Here is an 18,537-nt window from a genome sequence, read left to right as displayed (position 1 = left end):
AAAGTATTAAACTGTTCAATTAAATCATCCTCAAGTACCCCTCCCAGATTAAACATTACAGCTGCTTTATTTCTGGCCTAATACAACATCTGTTGAGGGATTAGCTGATGCTGCTGCTCAAATCTGTACTTTCTCCAAAATTTAAGGAACTTTATGTTTAGCACCAACAGAACACACATTTGACATGTTGTGAGATATCATAGTTACAACAATTTTAACGGCAAATATTTTACGGTTAGATAAAGGGTTGATACAAGACTTCTAGAGTTGGTAAAACCTGATCCTTCTCAAGCAAATGTGTTTACAACCACACGTTTTTGTCATCAGACTGCAGTGATGATACTGGTACAGTTAGAGCCAAACTCAGAGTAGGTGAAGCACCTCTCAGATGTGACGGCTACTCCCTCCAGGAAGTCATGTCTTCCCGACTCGTTGAGACGCTCCTGCAGGATCTGGATGCCCTCCTTGACGTCGCGCAACTGCTGGCTGTAGCGCTGAATCTTGTGCTCGATGTCGGCCAGCTTGCGGGCCGTGTCCATCTCCAGCTCTTCCAGCATGCTCTTCTGTCGCTCGCGCAGAAAGCGGTGAAGGCGCTCAAATGCGTCGCCGATGGTTGCACGCAGACTCTTGGCTGAGGACTGAAAAAGAGAAGCAAAAGTTTACTTAAAAAAAAAAACAAAACACCCTCAGCTGAGCAATTAATAAATGCCATATTACAGGACTGTGAAGTAGACTTTGTACTATAGTTAGCTGGGTTTGTTGAGTGTTTCAGTCACAATAGCCTGACTCTCAATTAGACACGGGCCAGTAATTCAAGGGCTTATAAAGTGCTCTAAACTGTGTTATATTACATTAACATTCATTCATTGAATCAGCTTGAACATGTATTGATTCTAAGAGGCTCTCAGTGAACAACCTGAGAAAGTAGGTTTTTCACCGTTTTAGTGAGGAGAAACAAACTGACAGAAATAACCCCAAAAAAGAGGATCAGGAGGGGGGTCGCAAAGGACATCCTGTGTGTGAAGACGATGGACTACAAGACCGGTGGACAGACAGAGAAGCTGAAGCTATTACAGACAGAGCTGAGCAATTTGCAGGGGGACTGCAGACTGGGAGCTCAAGAGTTGAAGAAACTGATTTGTAGCTGAAGAGGGAAAATGGGAAGCTAGACATCAAAGAGAATGAATCATCTGAGTGTTAGAGAGACAGAACAAAGGGGGGGTGACGTGAAAACCCTGCAAAAATCACACAGAGAGGCGCAGGAGCCTTTCAATTTGAAGCATCTGAGGAAAGCAATTGGACTTCTGACATTTTGTCCAAAGTTTTCCCGTCTGTCCTTAAAAGTCATAATTTTACTGAAAAAGCTGAACTCCTGTTTGCACACAGATTCAAAATAAATCCAAGCATGCTCACCAAAGAGGAGCTCAGAACAAGAATTAATTGAATCACAGTGAAATTGATCTTCAAATGAAACTTGTTTATTTTCTCTACTGGGAATTCCTACCACTCCTCTGATCTTTTCAGGAGGAGCTGGATTTAGGAGCTGTGATCAGAGGTTTTAATCACACAGCAGGCCTGTTCCTCTTGTTCTTTCAGAAACCGGGGGAAGGTATTCTCCCTCGGCCTTTGGGAACTGATTCAAATGACTATTTCAGGCAAGCATGAGAGCTATGACATTAAAAGTGGGCTGTATCCCAGTCCCCCTATCCAGTTAGGAATTGAAAACCGATGGTATGTAGAAGGAGGAGGACTTCACAAGCCCACCTATCAGTCTTTCTGATGTGTCTACTGCTTTGGCCCAGCAGGATGTGATGGCATTGAGAGGGTGTCTGCAGCCCTTGGAGACAGGGAAGCATGTGATAATCAAGCGAATCCCCGGTAGACATGTGAATAGGACACAATGTCTATCCTTCAGACGGAGACACACGCGAGCCAAGGACTCAAATTGGAGTGCAAGGCAGGCGCATTCAGTGAAAATGAGAGCCGGGCTGCTGCAGAGATTCTCAATCTTAGTACAAGAACTGAGATGCAACTCAGTCTGACGTTGAGGGGGAATTGCACCGATTTTACACGTCTGTTTACAGCTTTTGGGAAATACTTTTATATACTTGCAAAAAGTTGTATAAAGCCTTTTGGTGCTCCAGAGGGAGACACAAAATCTCTTAAATTACCTCAAGTGATGTCACTTGACCCAGCATCCTTTAGGGAAAAAAACTGAAAACTACAAGAAAGGAACACATTTTAAATTTGAGGGTGTGGAGTTAGAAAGAAGAGATGTTTCCAGACCTCTGTAGCCGGCTCCTCTCTGCTTGAGGCTTACGGCTCGAGGCTATGTTAGCCGCTACTAGCATAACACACAAGAGTCTCCAAGAGAGCTGTTGGTGGCGGAGTTGCATTGTGGGTATTGTAGGCGCCAGGTTTTGAGAAGGAAGAAGAATGCATAGAATAAAAAAGGCAATGTCTCTGGTTGTGCTGCATTGATTGGGATTGTTTTGCCCATAATGAGTTTGGTAATGTTTTCTCTTTTAACAACAATAAGTTAGAAACGAAGAAGAAATATAACTTCAAGCAACCTCAAATTTAGCAAGATGAAGAAATGCAGGGAGGCATTTCATTGTCAACTGCCTAAATGCATCCGAGATCAATGAAGTTACAGTGTGGCTCTCTTCCAGGCAGAGCACTGTGCAAATGGATGTAAATCTAATGAGATCAGCTCATTTCCAATGAGGAGCCGGGGGCGGCTGAGAGGCCTACATCTAGCAGTCAGAGTGAATCAATGGACGGGCTGAAATGGACAGGGGCCTGGCTCTCTCTGGCAGCGGAGGGTCCTGCAGTGCAGAACTTGGAAAGAAAGACGAGCAATGCTTTGACATCAGGACAACAGGTACAAAAACGGGAGCAATGGAAATGTGCTCCCCAAATGACAAATAACGCTGACGGCTACAACATCATCTCTGCCGGAGACCCTTCCCTGGTCAATAGCCTCAATGTCACTACAGGAGAGAGACGAGATGTGTGTGGGTGGGAGGGGGGTTGAGAGACTGACATATTGAGTGGATGCTCAAGGTTCGATGATTAAAACTAGGTGTCGAGATTAAACAACCACTCAATAAACCAATTTAAGTGTCGGAATTTAACTGCCAATCCAAATCACGTTGAAAGCCAAGACTGATAATTAAAGACTGCACACGATAAACAGAGCTGTCTGTTTATCTTCCACTTTAAGAGAACTAAGACTGAGTGTTACTGTCTCCATGTGGACGTTTTAGATGCAAACAAGGATGTCTTGTTTATGTAAATATCCACACAGTGAAATGCCATTTGTTGATGTATAATAACTTGTTAAATCAACAGGGTATATACACAGGAATCCTGTATATAAGTAAAATTCAATACCTTTTTAAGACCTTTTCAAGACGTTTTCAACATATTTTAAGACTGCCACGCCACTTTGAGCTGTAACCAATTAAATCAGCCACACATTTTTGAGGTTTTAAAAGCAATTTAAGTATATTTATAACATTAATTGCCTATGTCATCAGGTTATAACAACACCTACAAATTGAGGCATTCACCAACTTTTTCAGTTGCCTATAACAGCCTGTATGGGCCAACAGTTTTCTATGTGAAGGACTGCTCAGATTTCCTGTGAAAAGCAACTGTCTTACACAAGCTATGACGTTTATGTACGCAACATTACAGCAAATCATGTGAAACTGTGAAATTTTGTGTTTTAGTTGGTTTAAACTAGATAATGTGAGCTTGCCTGCAATGATATGTGTGATAACTTTCATCGACCACTCGATCAATACAACAAAATTCAAATAGGCCAGGAGGGAACAAAGATGAAGAGAATAAACTGAGTGATGAATAACGTAAGTAGTGTAGGCGGTGTAGCACAGCCACAACCTGGAGGAGGAACTAGTCTAAATGAACGTTACGGAAACGATTCATGCAGTCGCTACGCACTGCCTGTCTAGTATTTTTGGCTATGAATTATAAATAAATACGTTCACCTACACTTTCAGCAAACAAACTTTTCACATTGAAAAAAATATCTTCAAAATTTAATAGCTTGTTAAGACTTTTTAATACTTTTTAATGGCCTTAATTTTCGCAAAATTGATTTATCTTTTAAGACTTTTTAACACCCCGCGGACACCCTGAATGGGAATTCTAACAATTATTTTATTGTTTCTACATTTATCGTGCCATTTATGACACTGAAAGATTAAAGAAACGGTTGGTAAATCACGTCATTAGTCTACTGAGAAATGTAATTCTTATCATTATCTTATTCTAATCAACTGATTGTTTAACTTGTTGTGAAACATGCCTAAACTGAAAAACAGGATCCGGCTTTTATATATAATAAATAAAAGCCGGAATATATATGCTGATTTTTAAATATTCTATGATAATAAAAGGCATGTCTTTGTATTTCAAACTGCTAAGACAAAACAGAACATCTTAAAAATATCACCTTCAGCATATTCATATTCTTTATTTTCCTGATCGATGGTGAAAATAATTGTTAGATTCAGCCTTACAATCAAATAAGACAAAAAAAAGCAGCAAGTAATCACAAATAAGAAGCCGACACAGAACAGCAAAGACTTCTTCTCCAAGCAGTAAATGTGAAGGTCTTCTAGCCGACTTCCTAACTCAGAACATGCTTTATGATAAGAGGTGTCCCTGTGAAGCAGTATCTCATGGTGTCCAATGTAAGCCAAAAATATTTCAGAACTTCTTCTCTGTTGCAAATGTTATCTTTGTACGTCCAGGGCGACCGCATATTCTCAAGTGCTGAAAGTCTAGATGTATTGATATACTTGGAACCATTTGGGATTTCTGCTTGAAAAATGACACAAATCTGAACAGTTGCTGTCGATCTTCTGATCGATTAATTGATTAATTGTTTCAGCTCGAGACCTGAGTGGCAACTTGTGCTGAAACAACTTATTGATTAATTGATCAATCATAAGCTGTTTATCCAGCAGATATGCCAAATTCTCCCTTGTTTCAGCTCCTCAAATGAAACCATTTGCTGCTTCTCTGTTTTATGTCCTTGTAAACTCAATACTTTTGCACTAATAGTGGGATAAAGCATGACTCCACCTTAGGCTCTGGGAAATTGTGATGTCCATTTTTCTGACATTGCAACTATGTAGAAAATAAACTATTTTTAGTTGCAGCTGTTTGCAGCTGACTGATTGTTGTTGCTGCAGCTCTACATAAGAATAGTTTTGTTTTTAACAGGGGAGGTAGTCCAGTACCTTGGTCTCAGTAAGTTGTCTTTGCAGGAGCTGCAGGGCCTCTGTGTGTCCCTTCTCACTGTCCTGCAGCGTGGCCAGCTGCTCCTTCATCTCCCTCTGCAACACAACAAAACAACCGGTCAGTAACTAGTGATTGGAACTATATTGGAAATATAACAGAACAGTAGAATACAATTCATGTATCTGGGGGGAAATGCTTCACTTCTGCTTTGCACAAATGTCTCAAATACAGCCCGTTACATAAAAAGAATGTCAATATGACATATTTTTGCAAGTCTATCCTATATATTTAAATTGTATTATTTGAGTAATAGCAATCGTTGCTTGGGTACACGGCAGCAAAGATTTAAGCCTCAGCTACAAAACAAACAAGGCAAATGGAGAATGAGATATTAAGAGATGAAATGAAATCTCTGGAGATGTTGGGCTGTGTCAGAGAAAACTGGGTCTCATCTCTAGTCAGGCACACGCTGGCAGAACCTGCGCCACACAGGCACCTCCAAGTCTCCCCAAGGCAGGAAAGAGGCTCTGCGGGAGCTGGCTGGGACGGCTGCTGTCACGAATGGCACGGAGTTTTTATGCAGGTCCCATGTGCCAAAAAACACTGGCGCACTCAGATATAGGTATTAGGACCGAAGTGGTTCAGCAGACACCCCTCCCTTAAGCAGAGACTTGTTTATACAAATGTGCAAAGAACCGAAAGACTCAAGGTACAGCTCTGCACTTTGTTAATCAGTACTTGGCTGATGTTTTCATACTGAGTAAATAACAAGGAATGGTAGATGGTAGAGTTTGAAATCTCCAGAAACTCTTGTGAAAATTAAAACCGTTCTTTTTAGTTATATAACATTCTTGCTTGAGTTTTCATTGGGGTACATGATGCATTATAAAATGAGGTTGAAAGACGATGCAATTTGACATTTTGTACCGATACTAAAAGTCTACAGCCAAATGTGGCTCTGAGGCTGTCCTTAGGCACAGCGATGCTTTGAGCTAAATAATGTCGTCACCTGCTAACATGCTCATAATAGCAATGCTAACACGCTGATGTTTAGCAGGTATAATGTGTACATCATCTGAGTTAGCATTTTAGCAATTAACTTTTGGTAATTAGCACAAAACACAAAGCAGAACAGAGGCTCGGTCATAAACCACATTACTGGATAAATCAAAATAATCGTGATGCTACTAGATGAAAAGACACTGATATTTGACAAGGTTGATATTGCTGGAGATAGGTTTGAATCTAATTTGAATAAGGATATCAAAATAAATTGTATCATGGACCTGATGACCAAAATCAGACCTGACTTTGTCAAACTGACATGGATACTGGTTCAATCCGATCTGAGCCTGAACCACTGCATCATTTAATGACTTGGCAGACTATTAAAACCTGAAAGTCTTTTCGTTGGTAAAATACAGTTGACAAACTAAATTTTATAAAAAACAAAAAAAAAAACTGAACATTAGGGGAAGTATGCCATTACATTCAAATTCTAAGAAAACAACAACAAATGAGCCTAAAGTACGAACATTTACATACAACCCAGCTATAATACAAACAGAAACTGTCCACTGATCAAAAGCCTCATACATAAAATGACAATATATGTGTGGTGGTAAAAAAAACTGAATCAAAGGAAACAACCTGACACAAGCCTCTTTCTAATTTCTGTCTAATTTCTAATGCCCCCATTAAGGCATCGTGCCCTATGTCACCTTCTCTGTGATCCACAAAGTGTCACCTCCCCCGAACACAAACCGCAGCAGAAAGCCACCAAATGGAACTGTCAGCTTAGCAGGGCTACAAAAACAGCCATCGCTCAGCTACTGGGCTGAAATAAACACCAGAATGGATCTCCACTGATAGGAAAAATACATAATTATTAAATATTCTAGTCTACAAGGGGTGGGGGAAAGAGGAAAAAATAAGCCATGCATCAATTTGTGATGCATTAGAAAATCCTTGTCCTCCATCATAACCTGCTAAATTAAAAAAAAGACCAAATGTTGGCTGGTGAAAAGACGAGGGTTTCTTCTCAAGGACAGAAACAGTGGAAAACAATGGTTGGTGCAGAGGGGGAGCGTGACTCTCCATGCTAATGACAGGAGTGCGGCAGGCTCAGCAGGCTTTCCGCCTCATCACCACACGCTTGTCTGCAGCGGGTCAAAGGCCGCTCCCACACACTGAGACAGACCAACACTGACAGACTGGCAGAGAAAACATGCTCCTCCACTCTCCTGCTTCACGTCGTCTGACTGACTGGTCAGAGGAGGGCAACTTTAACTGTTGCTGCCGTCACACCAATAGACAGGTGAATCAACATGAACCCCACACATCTCTGAAAACCCATAATCATCTGCAGGATAAACCAAATGTTAAGTTCAGCCTGAAATCTTTAGATTTCCTGGGAGATCTGCATCATCCTCTGCACTACAGTGGGTTAAAGCCACTGGAGAATGTGTACAGTACTTAAGCTGAATTTAAGCAGGCATAGCCGCATTTTAGTAACAGTAAAAATCTACCTCGGTGAAATCATCTTCACACACTTTGAGGCCCTAAAACCTCCTCCATAACGTGCAATTACATAATCCTCTTTAGTCTTGCTGGAAGCAAGAATCGTCCTTTGAGTGTCCTACAGATGGACATTTCCTGTAATGACATTTCGAGCAGAAACAGAGAGAAAAAGCCCCAGCTGCAGTGTCCATTTCTACACATGGGCAAGGAATTACAGCTGAACTGGACTGCTATCTAGAGGAAAAGTGTGCATGATGGCAAGCAAACCAATATCATGTGACAAAACAAAACATAAAATGCAGGTGAGTGAATGCTGGTATCAGCAGGGACGCTGACAGGGAAGTTTGTGTGCACGCAGTGTGGGAGACGAGTGTGTGTTTTTGTGTTGTTTGCGGAGGCGTCTCTCTCCTGTCCGTCTCATCTGGCCAACACAAGTCTGACATGACATTTCCCCGGGACGTCAAGATGCAGGAAATGGGGGTCACGGCTGGGGGATTATAAATCTAAAACTCATTTTATCCTGCTGTCATTCCTTTCTTCTTCTTCCTCTTCTGTCATGTTGGCAGCTCTGGTAGATATTTACCGGCAAATAAATGAATGAAATGGACTATCAGTGCACGCTTCTTAAAAAATGCGCACAAGGCTTAAAATTCCTCAAACTTTCCTTACAGCTGCGAGCTTGATTACATTCAGCGGCTCGTTCAGGATTTAAAGAGCGTTATTGGCTTCAAACTGCTGGGCCCGATGAAGAGGCAAACAAAACAAAATACAGTGTCACAGCATGAATATTAAAAAGCCTACAGCATGGAGAACTTCCTCTCACACACAGACAAGACTAGCTTCTAGTGATTTCATGCACATGCACCGATGACAGGAAAGAAATGTACAGGGAACAAACTTGTAACTCATCTCCTTACTCGAAGACATACAGAATGCAGAGCCAATATGCTACATAGGCTTATAATTATGGTCTCTTTCACCCGTTTACCATTAGATAGAGAAGCGGAGCCCACAGTAACTCAATGTACTGCAAGTGATTTTCATAAGGACAGTATGGCATAACCTTCATTGACCTGAGGGTGTAATTCTGTCAGGTGAGTAAACAGTGCGCCAGCAAATACCAAAACAGTGAACACACTGCAGCCATGACAGGCAGTAAGTTTTATGGGTTTGTAACATGGACCAGGTCGGAAATATGTCGTCCACACCCATGTACACAGGGGCAGCATACTGCAAATTCAAGGCTCTCAACCTGGATATTACAAGGGAAGCAACACAAAAGTGTGCTCACATTATGCACACTTATTCTTTTAGTATCTGCAGACAGAGCCCGTTAACGTTTCTCACTTTACCTATTTGGTTCAGCTCAAAGCTAAAACTACTATTGAATCCATCTAATCGTTAACTTTTAAGAAAGGTTTCTCCCCATCTGTAGTAAAAACAAAAGGTGTTTTGAGCGCGTGTCCTTCTTTGTCTCTTTTAGAAGTTCGTAAATAAAAATGTGACATGTAGCGACCACACAGTAACTAACCCTCCCTTATATAATGGTACAAAATGTTACGATATTTAATGCTCATTATCATCTGTCGCCATGAGCTCTTTTCACACTACAGAATATAAATAAACCTGTATGGCTCAGTAAAGAGCTGCATGACTTGTTGTAAAGTCAGTGTAATTTGATTTCTCCACATTCATACATGCGCTGACAATGCGGGATGACATCACCAAGACTGTCCAATCACTGAGTTACGTGTCAGTCCATATGACTTCATGCATACAGCTCCTGTTTTGTTTGTAATAAGTCAGTTTTAAACATGAACTAAATGGTAACAATGAGTCTTATTTGTGTGTACAATTTCAAAAAAATATTTAATCCTGCACAACCACAGAGGAAAGATGAAACGTCAACACTCATGTAGGGATGTGTGCAATATTGACAAAAAGTGATCGATATAATTAGATGTTATTTTGCTTTCTTCAAAAATGTGTTTGTGAAAGTAATATTGTACTACCTCTTGTTTATAGATATTAATTGTTGCTTACTAATCACATGAATGAAAACAGGTCTTATTTACTTAAAACTGAAGAATTCAATTAAAAACAATAAATCATTGAAGTCCCCCGCGACCCTGTACGCAGGATAAGCGGTTGACGATGAATGGATGGATAAAATCATTAAAGTCACCAGTGCAAGTATGAATGACATCTGTCGCTCTAGCCATTGTAGCTGTTATCATAGTGGCTTTGATTCTGTCGTCATCATCATCGTGGCGGTGTTTGTTTGTGCTGGTACCTTTGCTAGTTCAGGCCTGTCGTGGACAGCTGACTCTTGAAGCTTTTCATATTTTTGATATCCTGTTCGGCAACCGATATTTGACGTAGTTTGCAGATCCATGTCTTTTGAGCAACATCCATCTTTTCAAAGCCAAACCATCTCCATGTGAGTGAGGTTGATCCACGTCTAGCAATTCAATCTAACAACGTAGATTGCGAGGCTGGTGCTGTCACATGTTTTATCTCCTGGCGCTGTTTGTTGACTAATTTTTTTCATTTTAGTCATGAATTTCGGGGCAGCTTTTTCCTTGTTTAACTCTAGCACACATGTACTGCATGCATGACGCACGGACAAGGTGTTTTTGTAGCCTACTCGATAATGTCTGCCCATACATCGTGTCACAAGAATTAAGATAGACGATACATATCGCACACCCTTACACTCGTGGCATTACTAGATTCAGCTGAGAGGAAACATACACACAAACGTAGATATCCAAAGAAAGAAATCAGCAAATACAGGAGAGAGAACCAACATAAATAATCTCCTAGTGGACCAAAGCGTGTGGAATTTTACTATTCTGCTGTGTTTTCTAATTGGGATACAGATGCACTCTGCCGGCCATTTCATCACTCAATGCCAACAGAGTGCAGGCTGAAGACACTGACGCAGACTGCAATCTTTAACAAGAAAACATCAACTACTGATGTCACAACCACAGAAATACTTGCTGTGATATGAGCGTTGTGGTCTAAGGGTGCAATTTTCAAAACATTTAAATATTTCCCCCTCATCTCTGACGCATTGTTCTGGTTAGAAGTGCCATTCATTGGAAAATTAAAATGCCGACCACTGACCTCTGGGAATACAACACACTGTGTAAGCACATAGCCTTTCAAAATGTTTCTTTATATGCTACACAAGCCATCATTTTCATGGATAAGCCAACAGGCTGTTTGAGGCTGATGCTGATTTATTTGAGCTGTGTGCAAAGTAATGGTAAATTGTTGGCCAAAGGATTGGGGGGCAATCATGAACACGTTCCACCTGTCTGTCTGGTGTGACGGCAAACCCCTGGCCAAAACAAAAACTTGCAAAAAGAAACAAAAAGCAGAACAAAAATGCTGTCTCAGGCTGCAAACTCTGGTGTATTTGTTCCAAGACATCAAATTGAGCTCAAGCTGCGCCTTACATCCCGCAGCCTTGTTTCCTCTAGCATCAGCAGAGCCTGCAGCCTCTCCAGGGGGCCGAGTGCATCCCTGCAGCCTGAGCTCAGCCAGCAGAGCAGGCGGAGGCCAGCTGAGCTGACTGCGCAGGACTGGCTCAGAAAGCTGCAGGACAGAGACACATTATTCACCTCCAACATCTGTCCTGGTGAGACAGAGGCAGCCTGAGACAATAAGAGCCTGTACAGTATGTGGGTATGTGTAGTACACAGGACAGGCTGTGGTACTGCTAAACATCCAGTTCTGGACTGACAGAAGATATGGCAGAGGTTTCTACTGTGTGCCAGAAATCCTGCACAGTCCACTCGCTTCTCAAGTACAATGGAGCTCTTGTTTAGAAACAATCTCTAGATAGTCACATCTGATCATTTCTAACAGGGCTGCAACTAACAATATATTTTCATTATTGATTATATTTTGGACTCATCACTTAACGCTGAAAACACTGATTATTCGACTGATAGAAAATTAAATTCCAGCAAGTTTGGTTGTTGTTACTTGTACTCAAGTTGAATGTCAAGCAAAACATGTCAAACAATCCAAATGATCCACCATCTCAAATGTAAAACTTAACTGTAAATTGAATATGCCTGGGTTTTGGACTGTTGGGCGGACAACACAAGAAATTTGAAGACGCCACTTTGGGCTCTGGAAACTTGTGATGGGCATTTTTGGACCATTTCCTTTCCTTTTATAGACTAAACAATGAATTGATCAATTGACAAGATATCAAATTAATGAATAGATAATGAAAATAAGAAGCAAATCTTAAATATATTAAATTTCCAATGATCAAACAAAGGGAAAAAAGAAGCAAATCCTCATATTGGATAGCTGGAACAAGGAAATGTATTGCATTTCTTTGCTTGATAAATGGCGTAAAGCAGGGGTCTCAAACTGAAATCATCCATGCAGCCTACTTCTCGTTGCTCACCGTTTTCATTCCAGTAATGAGGCTTGATATTATATTCCTTATAAACAGTAAGTTTTTCGTTGCATATCAGGCAGGTAGCTTTTCTATTAAACTCCACAAAAATAGCCTACTGCTTTTTCAATCTTTCTTGAAACAGCCTGTGTTTATCATCCATCTTCCGTTTCGATCTTTCTTCAGCCAATAGCGAGCATTTGAGGCCACCTTACCTTTCACATTTGCCATGACAAACGGAATACATTTAAACATTGTGTTTTTATTTTAATTATTTCAAATTGGTAGCTTGAATTGGCATGAAATAGCTATAAAATATAATTAAATAAAATAATAATTTGGCGGGCCAGGTTTTGTAATTTTTTGACATCACCTTGCAGGCCAGACCGAGGAGGAGGGAGGGCCGGATGCGGCCCGCGGGCCTGGAGTTTGAGACCTCTGGCGTAAAGGGAAGTTTAGTGTTAGTAATCCATTACACTTTTTGTTAAGTTCAGTGAATATTTCCTCATGGGTTGCTAGCTCTGGGTTTTATGTGTGCTCTGAAAAATAAATCTGATTTTCCTGCACAGCCCTGCCTCTTTAAATGGACAAAGAAAGTGGTGTGGACAATATTGTTCCAGCCAATCAGCAACAGGTGGCATTAGTGCTCAAGCACAGGGCGAGGGCGTTTCAACACTGGAGAAACCTCAGACATTTTAAATTTGGGGGGCAGAGCTTCTGAGGGAGCACTGAAGCGAGGGGTGTATTTGTATTTGAGGTGATCATAATGTAAATTTTCTGTTCCCATTTATGTGGATTTTCTAAATGTTTCAGAAATATTTTTTATCTCCAAATATTACTGGTGCAATTACTAAATTCTTTAATTCTTATTAAAGTCAAATAAATTTAGCTGACAATCTACTACTGCTACAGTTTCATTATAATTGTCCAATATTTGACAGAAATAGAAAAGAACCATTTTTTAAACACATGAAACAGGTCTGCTATGACTGATCCTGGATCAGAGCATTAGATCACAAATAACCCCCACAAGTACAGCTTCTATTTTACAGGAAACATTTGGTTATAGCAGTGGGGATGAGTGGAAGCGCTGATGCTGGCGGCCTCCTCCAGTCCTTCGAATATAGGGCACGTCATGTAAATGATGAATGCTCAGAGGCTGCTGCTCCAGTTCCTGGAGCGAGGAAGGGCAGAGTTTGCAAATGTACAACGCCAAACATGAATAGCTAAGGAAAAACAACAAAAACACTACCACTGCATGTGGGTTTTAATATTTTTATCCTAAAAATGAAAATGTTTGAACTGCTGAAGAAGGTCTACAGAGTCTACAAGCTAAGCTGAAGGAGCAGTGAAGAACAGAGTGTGTGACGTTAGCAGGGCAGCTAAGCAGTTGGCTGTCTGAGGGTTTTAAGGAAGACAAACAGGTTTTAAAGCAATCAATGTTCAGTTTGATAATCTACACGGAGCAGGACAAGCCATTTAAGAGGAACAGTCTTTGGCATTAGAGTGGAAATGTGAAAAGTGTCGAGCGATAAGAGCGAGAATGCTTTTTGTAAAGAGTCTGCTTGACAGAAGCCACTCAGTCCTGAGGCTGTTACAGCTCGTCTTCTAGCTTCTAAATAGCTATGTAAATATGCAGTCCAAGATACATAGCTTCACAGCTGAAGTTGGAAATTTATCTGACAGACAGCTGGTTTAAATGCTTACGGGGCTAATGTGAAATTTTGGAATATTCTCACTACAGCAATCGGTTTCAACCCATCCTTTGAAGAGCTATCAACAATCCTGTCAAGAGCAAGATGCTAATCTTTGAGAGGGCTATACATCATCTCAACAGGCAACCATTAGGCCAGTGAGATTAGAGAATACAAAACAAACCACAAGCATGAATCATTGACATCTATAATTAGTTCCAAAGAAAGAGATCATTAGTTAAACTGGTTTAAGCAGCTATACCTGGCTGTGCAGCAACCAAACTCAAACATTGACAATTGTAAATAACACAAACTCCAGCCTGGGAACAGTGCCTTCTTCAACAGTATGTCAAGTGCTACTCTCCATATGTCTAGATAAGGAGATTTTGTTAATTATTCAATATGTCTGCTTTTTCATCATCCTTTAAAGGAACAGCATTTCCCTTACAGGCTAGACCATCACGGGTTAAACGTCCAGGCTCGACAGAAGAGGCGAGTCCATGAGCGAGTCGAGGGGCTGCGGTGAGTTCAGACAGAGAGGAGCGAACAGTGTAGAAGTTTTTAGACTGCGGCTAAAAAGTTTGACTTTTAATGGATATGGATGAAACTGTATCCCTCGCCTGCGTGGGTTTCCTCCCACAGTCCAAAGACATGCAGGTTGGTTTAATTGCCGACTGCGGTTTTCAAAGAAAAGGGTGATTAGCCTGACTGGTACGCTATATTTGGAAGCCCCACCTGGCTATGCAGTAGACAAACACACAGGAAGAAAACTTAAATGCAGGCATAAAAACACACCTCTAAATAACTAGGCATTAGTTCTGTCCGGAGGGGTTTGGCTTGGGAACCGGAGGGTCGCCAGTTCAGGTCCAGCATGGACCACTGCCAAAAGAGCCCTTGAGCAAGGCCCTGAACCCCTAACTGCTCCCCAGGTGCTGCACAATGGCTACCCACTGCTCCTAACTGGATGGGTTAAATGCAGGGAATTTAACAAATTTCCCAGGGACCAATAAATAAAGTTTAACAAAAAAAACAACACTATTATCTCTTTCCTACTGCACAGTGACTTCACTCTGGTCAAACTGGGTAAACACACCCTGAAAATGACCCTTTGATGGGTTTGACTGCCAGCAGATTTTCACCACAACCAAATACAAGCTTGTGTCATCTTTTATAAAAAGCTTCTTAGGATTAGCGAAACCTCTAATAGACACCATGTAGCAGATGTCAGGCGGGTACCTACATCACCTTGCGAAACCCCCCTCCCCCCCAATATGGTTGCATGCCAGGCAGAACGACACGGCAGGGATAACAAACAGATTTGTTTTCCCTCTTCTTCATTTCGTGATATAAGTGCAGCTGGAAGCTATTCTGTTGTAGCTTTAGTGTATGCACTTCACAGGCGTGATTGCTACAGCTCGCCAGCAGCTCTATCTGACCAAATAAAGTCTGCGTCAGCTTCTCTTTCACTCCCCTGAGATGAAATAATCATTTGGGACATATGCCTCTTTTGTGAAGTATAGTATTCAGTCAGGTCTGCATGTTATTAAATCCCCTGATGACTCCCGATGATCAAAATACTGTAGCCTGGATCATATTAAAAAATTACTAATTTCAAGCACAGCCTGAGCACAGAGCAGGAAAAAGCATATCTATTTACAGTTAATGCATGTCTTATTTGTACAATATTGACCTGTTTGAATGCAAACAGGTCTCCATCTGGCTTCTACAACTTTATTGACTGAATATGATTAAAATCACACTTCAAGAACACACTATGTCTGTTTTATTCCTAATTATAGGGAAAGTCAAGGCCATATGCAATATAATGAATTGTGTTCTGTGCAAACAAAATACACAATATAAAGAATACTGAGTAAATTATTAATCAATACACTTGAGTGACTACCACAGTATAATGAGCCAAAGCTAGTGTTGGTTTCACTTGATTCAGCCAGACAATGCTGAATGTAAATCTACTACTGTACTGAGTAGAAAACTTTGAGCAGCAAGTCACTTTAAACAAGATGACACATGGGAGCTGTAGTTACCAAATGCTTTGAAATTTAATCTTTGTTAAAATGACACTCTTCAAATGTATTGTCTGACATGATTTAAAATGGCTTAAAATATAGATAAAAAAATACCAATAAGCTAAAGTTCTAAATCGACATATTTGAAGAACCAAAGGCTAGCGGAACAGAAGCTAACCAGAAAGTGTGGCGGCTCTCCATACGATCTCTTGAAAAAAAAAAAATGCTTATCTTTTACCACATACACACATAACATGGCTGAAACTATATCTACTCTGCGTCTGCTAATTTTAAAGCGAAACAGTTTACGCTGGTTTCACATAAGCAGCTAAATCTTTTCTTTCTCGTCCTGTTTTGATCAGCTAACATCAAAACTGCAATTTAACCTTCGGTGAGAAGTATAACAGACGGCCATGTTACTCAGCTCAATAACCTCTATTCAGTCTCCTGCTCCTGATGATTTCTATGGGGTTGTTATGCAGCTGAATTCATGATTTAGTTGTTCTCATTTACATATTTTTCTTTTGCCAGAGACCTGAACAAGACTGTGATTTGATAGCGGGTCATAAATGCTACTTGCTAATCAGAGGAACAGTTGTTCCTGCGCCGATCTGGAGAAAATCAAAACAATCATGAAGTCGCTGATTGACATCATCTGTATTGTGTGAACACCTCCACTGACATTTAAAATTAAAGTGTTAGAGGCGGCAGGCAGTTGTCTTCTTATCTTTAGTGCTGCAGAGCCCCCCATCAGACTCAAGAAATTTCAAAAGCTCAGTTTTCTTCATTTTATTTTCCGTAAAACGTCTACACAGTGTGGACGAAAGGCTAAAAAGGAAGAGCAAAAGATGCTTTTGTCTAATTTATGAGAGACACACCTGCCTCCCTTTAAACAGTGTCTTTTTAAACCACAGTGGGGCGACTGTTAGTGATATGTCCATCGCGAAAATGAACGTCAGGAGCTGGCTCCCGTATGAGAGCCGATTTCACTTCTTTAGCAATTGAAAAATAAAACTCTCTCATATTAGAGCTAGAAAGAACGCTAATAAACGTTTCTGAAAACATTCAAGGACAGAAATGGCAATCCCGTAAAATAATCTTGATTCATATCTGATCAGCACTTCCTAGTTTTACAGTTTGCGGTGAGTTTTGTGAGGCCCGCTGATTTGTGTTGGATGGGCTAAATTGCATAAAGTTGAGAGGGAGTCATCCAACGAAGGTTGAGGTCAAGGGCAACTCCAAGAGATTTCTTCAGTCTGCTGTCTCTTGGACGAGGGATGAAACATCTTCTAGAATCTTCAACCAAGTCCAGTTGCCCTTGACCTCAACCTTCGTTGGATAACTATGACCTGGATGACTGAGAACCTTCACAGACATCTTGCTAATCATCGCCGCCGCGTATCCATCATGTATTGCGTGGCCGGTTCTCCAGCTCTCCAGGGAAAATGAATAGAATCTATAGACCTGACATCTGACAACGGATCCAGTGCGTCTCCAGTTTCAGGCAGTGAAAACCATTTGTTAGCCAAAAGAGATGGCTCTTGGAAAGGAACGGAGCCATAAGATCCAGCTCCCTTAAAAGAGCAGTCCCTACCGGCTGTGGCTCAGGAGATAGAGTGGGTTGCCCGCTAATCGGAAGATCGGTTGTTCAACCGTCTGCATGTCGAAGTGTTTTTGGGAAAGAACTCCAAATTGCTCCCAATGTATGAATGTGTGTGAACAGGACCTGGGTGAATGTGATGTAGTGTAAAAGTTCATAGAGAAGTCGAAGACTAGAATGTCTCTATACAAGTACAGACCATTTACCGGGCCATAAGTTTGAAAAGGTAGAATGAGCTTTTGAAAGGTTAAAAAAAAAAAAGGTAATAAGACAGATGTTGTTGCTTGACTTTTCCTGATTAAAGCTGCAACACTTTCCACAGCCCTCTAAACTATCTGACAGCTTTACACTTTCAATGCTTGACAAAGCTCACTTGTTTTACAGCGGCAGTTATTGTAAGCAGAAGTGGATAAGAGCTTCTGCTGATTGCATAAACTGTAAACAGCTGCTAGAGCCAGAAACCTCTGTTGATGTGCAGACTGGGAGCGATGATGAGTAGAGGAACCCGGATAGACAATCCAGCTGTCTGCTCCCCGCTGATCAGCCTGACCCCAGATGCACGCTAACTGCATTATGGAAAATAAACAAGTTCTGAGAATGCCTGGCCAGAAGAACTTGAATTGGCCATACATCACATAAACAAGAAATGTAGGAGTTATGGTGTTTACAACAGCTAATGGGGATATCAATTATAATACAGGCCAAACCAGGGCAGTCCTGCAAAACTTTTATTGTCTTTCATTGGGTGTTTAATGATTCCACACATAATCACTTAAAGTGATTACTTAACAAGCTTTTTTCCTCTTGACTCAAAGAAAGAACTGTGTTTCATTTCACACTATTTCCCAAATCTCAGCGCTAAAACTAGACTGAGACTAAGCATGTCAGAGCTTTCCCAGCACCTGCCTGCCTATCAGTCACCTCCTGTCCCTCTGCACCTGGGCGAGAATCACAGGTTTGCGGGTAAACAGAAATACAGTTTGACTTTCT

General features: G+C 41.0%; 1 protein-coding gene across 2 annotated transcripts in view; it reads right to left on the bottom strand.

The window, feature by feature from the left end:
- Positions 1 to 18,537, bottom strand: part of trim62.1 (tripartite motif containing 62, tandem duplicate 1) — a 38,666-nt gene that overhangs the window by 9,316 nt on the left and 10,813 nt on the right. For both annotated transcript variants that reach the window (XM_046029272.1, XM_046029273.1), the window contains exons 3-4: positions 5,277 to 5,372; positions 382 to 638 (exon numbers count right to left, since the gene is read on the bottom strand). In XM_046029272.1, the coding sequence (XP_045885228.1) occupies positions 382 to 638; positions 5,277 to 5,372 (353 nt within the window). The remainder of the gene's footprint in view (positions 1 to 381; positions 639 to 5,276; positions 5,373 to 18,537) is intronic.

This window comes from Micropterus dolomieu, linkage group LG18, assembly GCF_021292245.1.
Source record: "Micropterus dolomieu isolate WLL.071019.BEF.003 ecotype Adirondacks linkage group LG18, ASM2129224v1, whole genome shotgun sequence".
In the NCBI taxonomy this organism is placed as follows: domain Eukaryota; kingdom Metazoa; phylum Chordata; class Actinopteri; order Centrarchiformes; family Centrarchidae; genus Micropterus; species Micropterus dolomieu.
The sequence above is the reverse complement of the archived record's forward strand: the minus strand, read 5'-3'. Positions and strand labels throughout refer to the sequence as shown.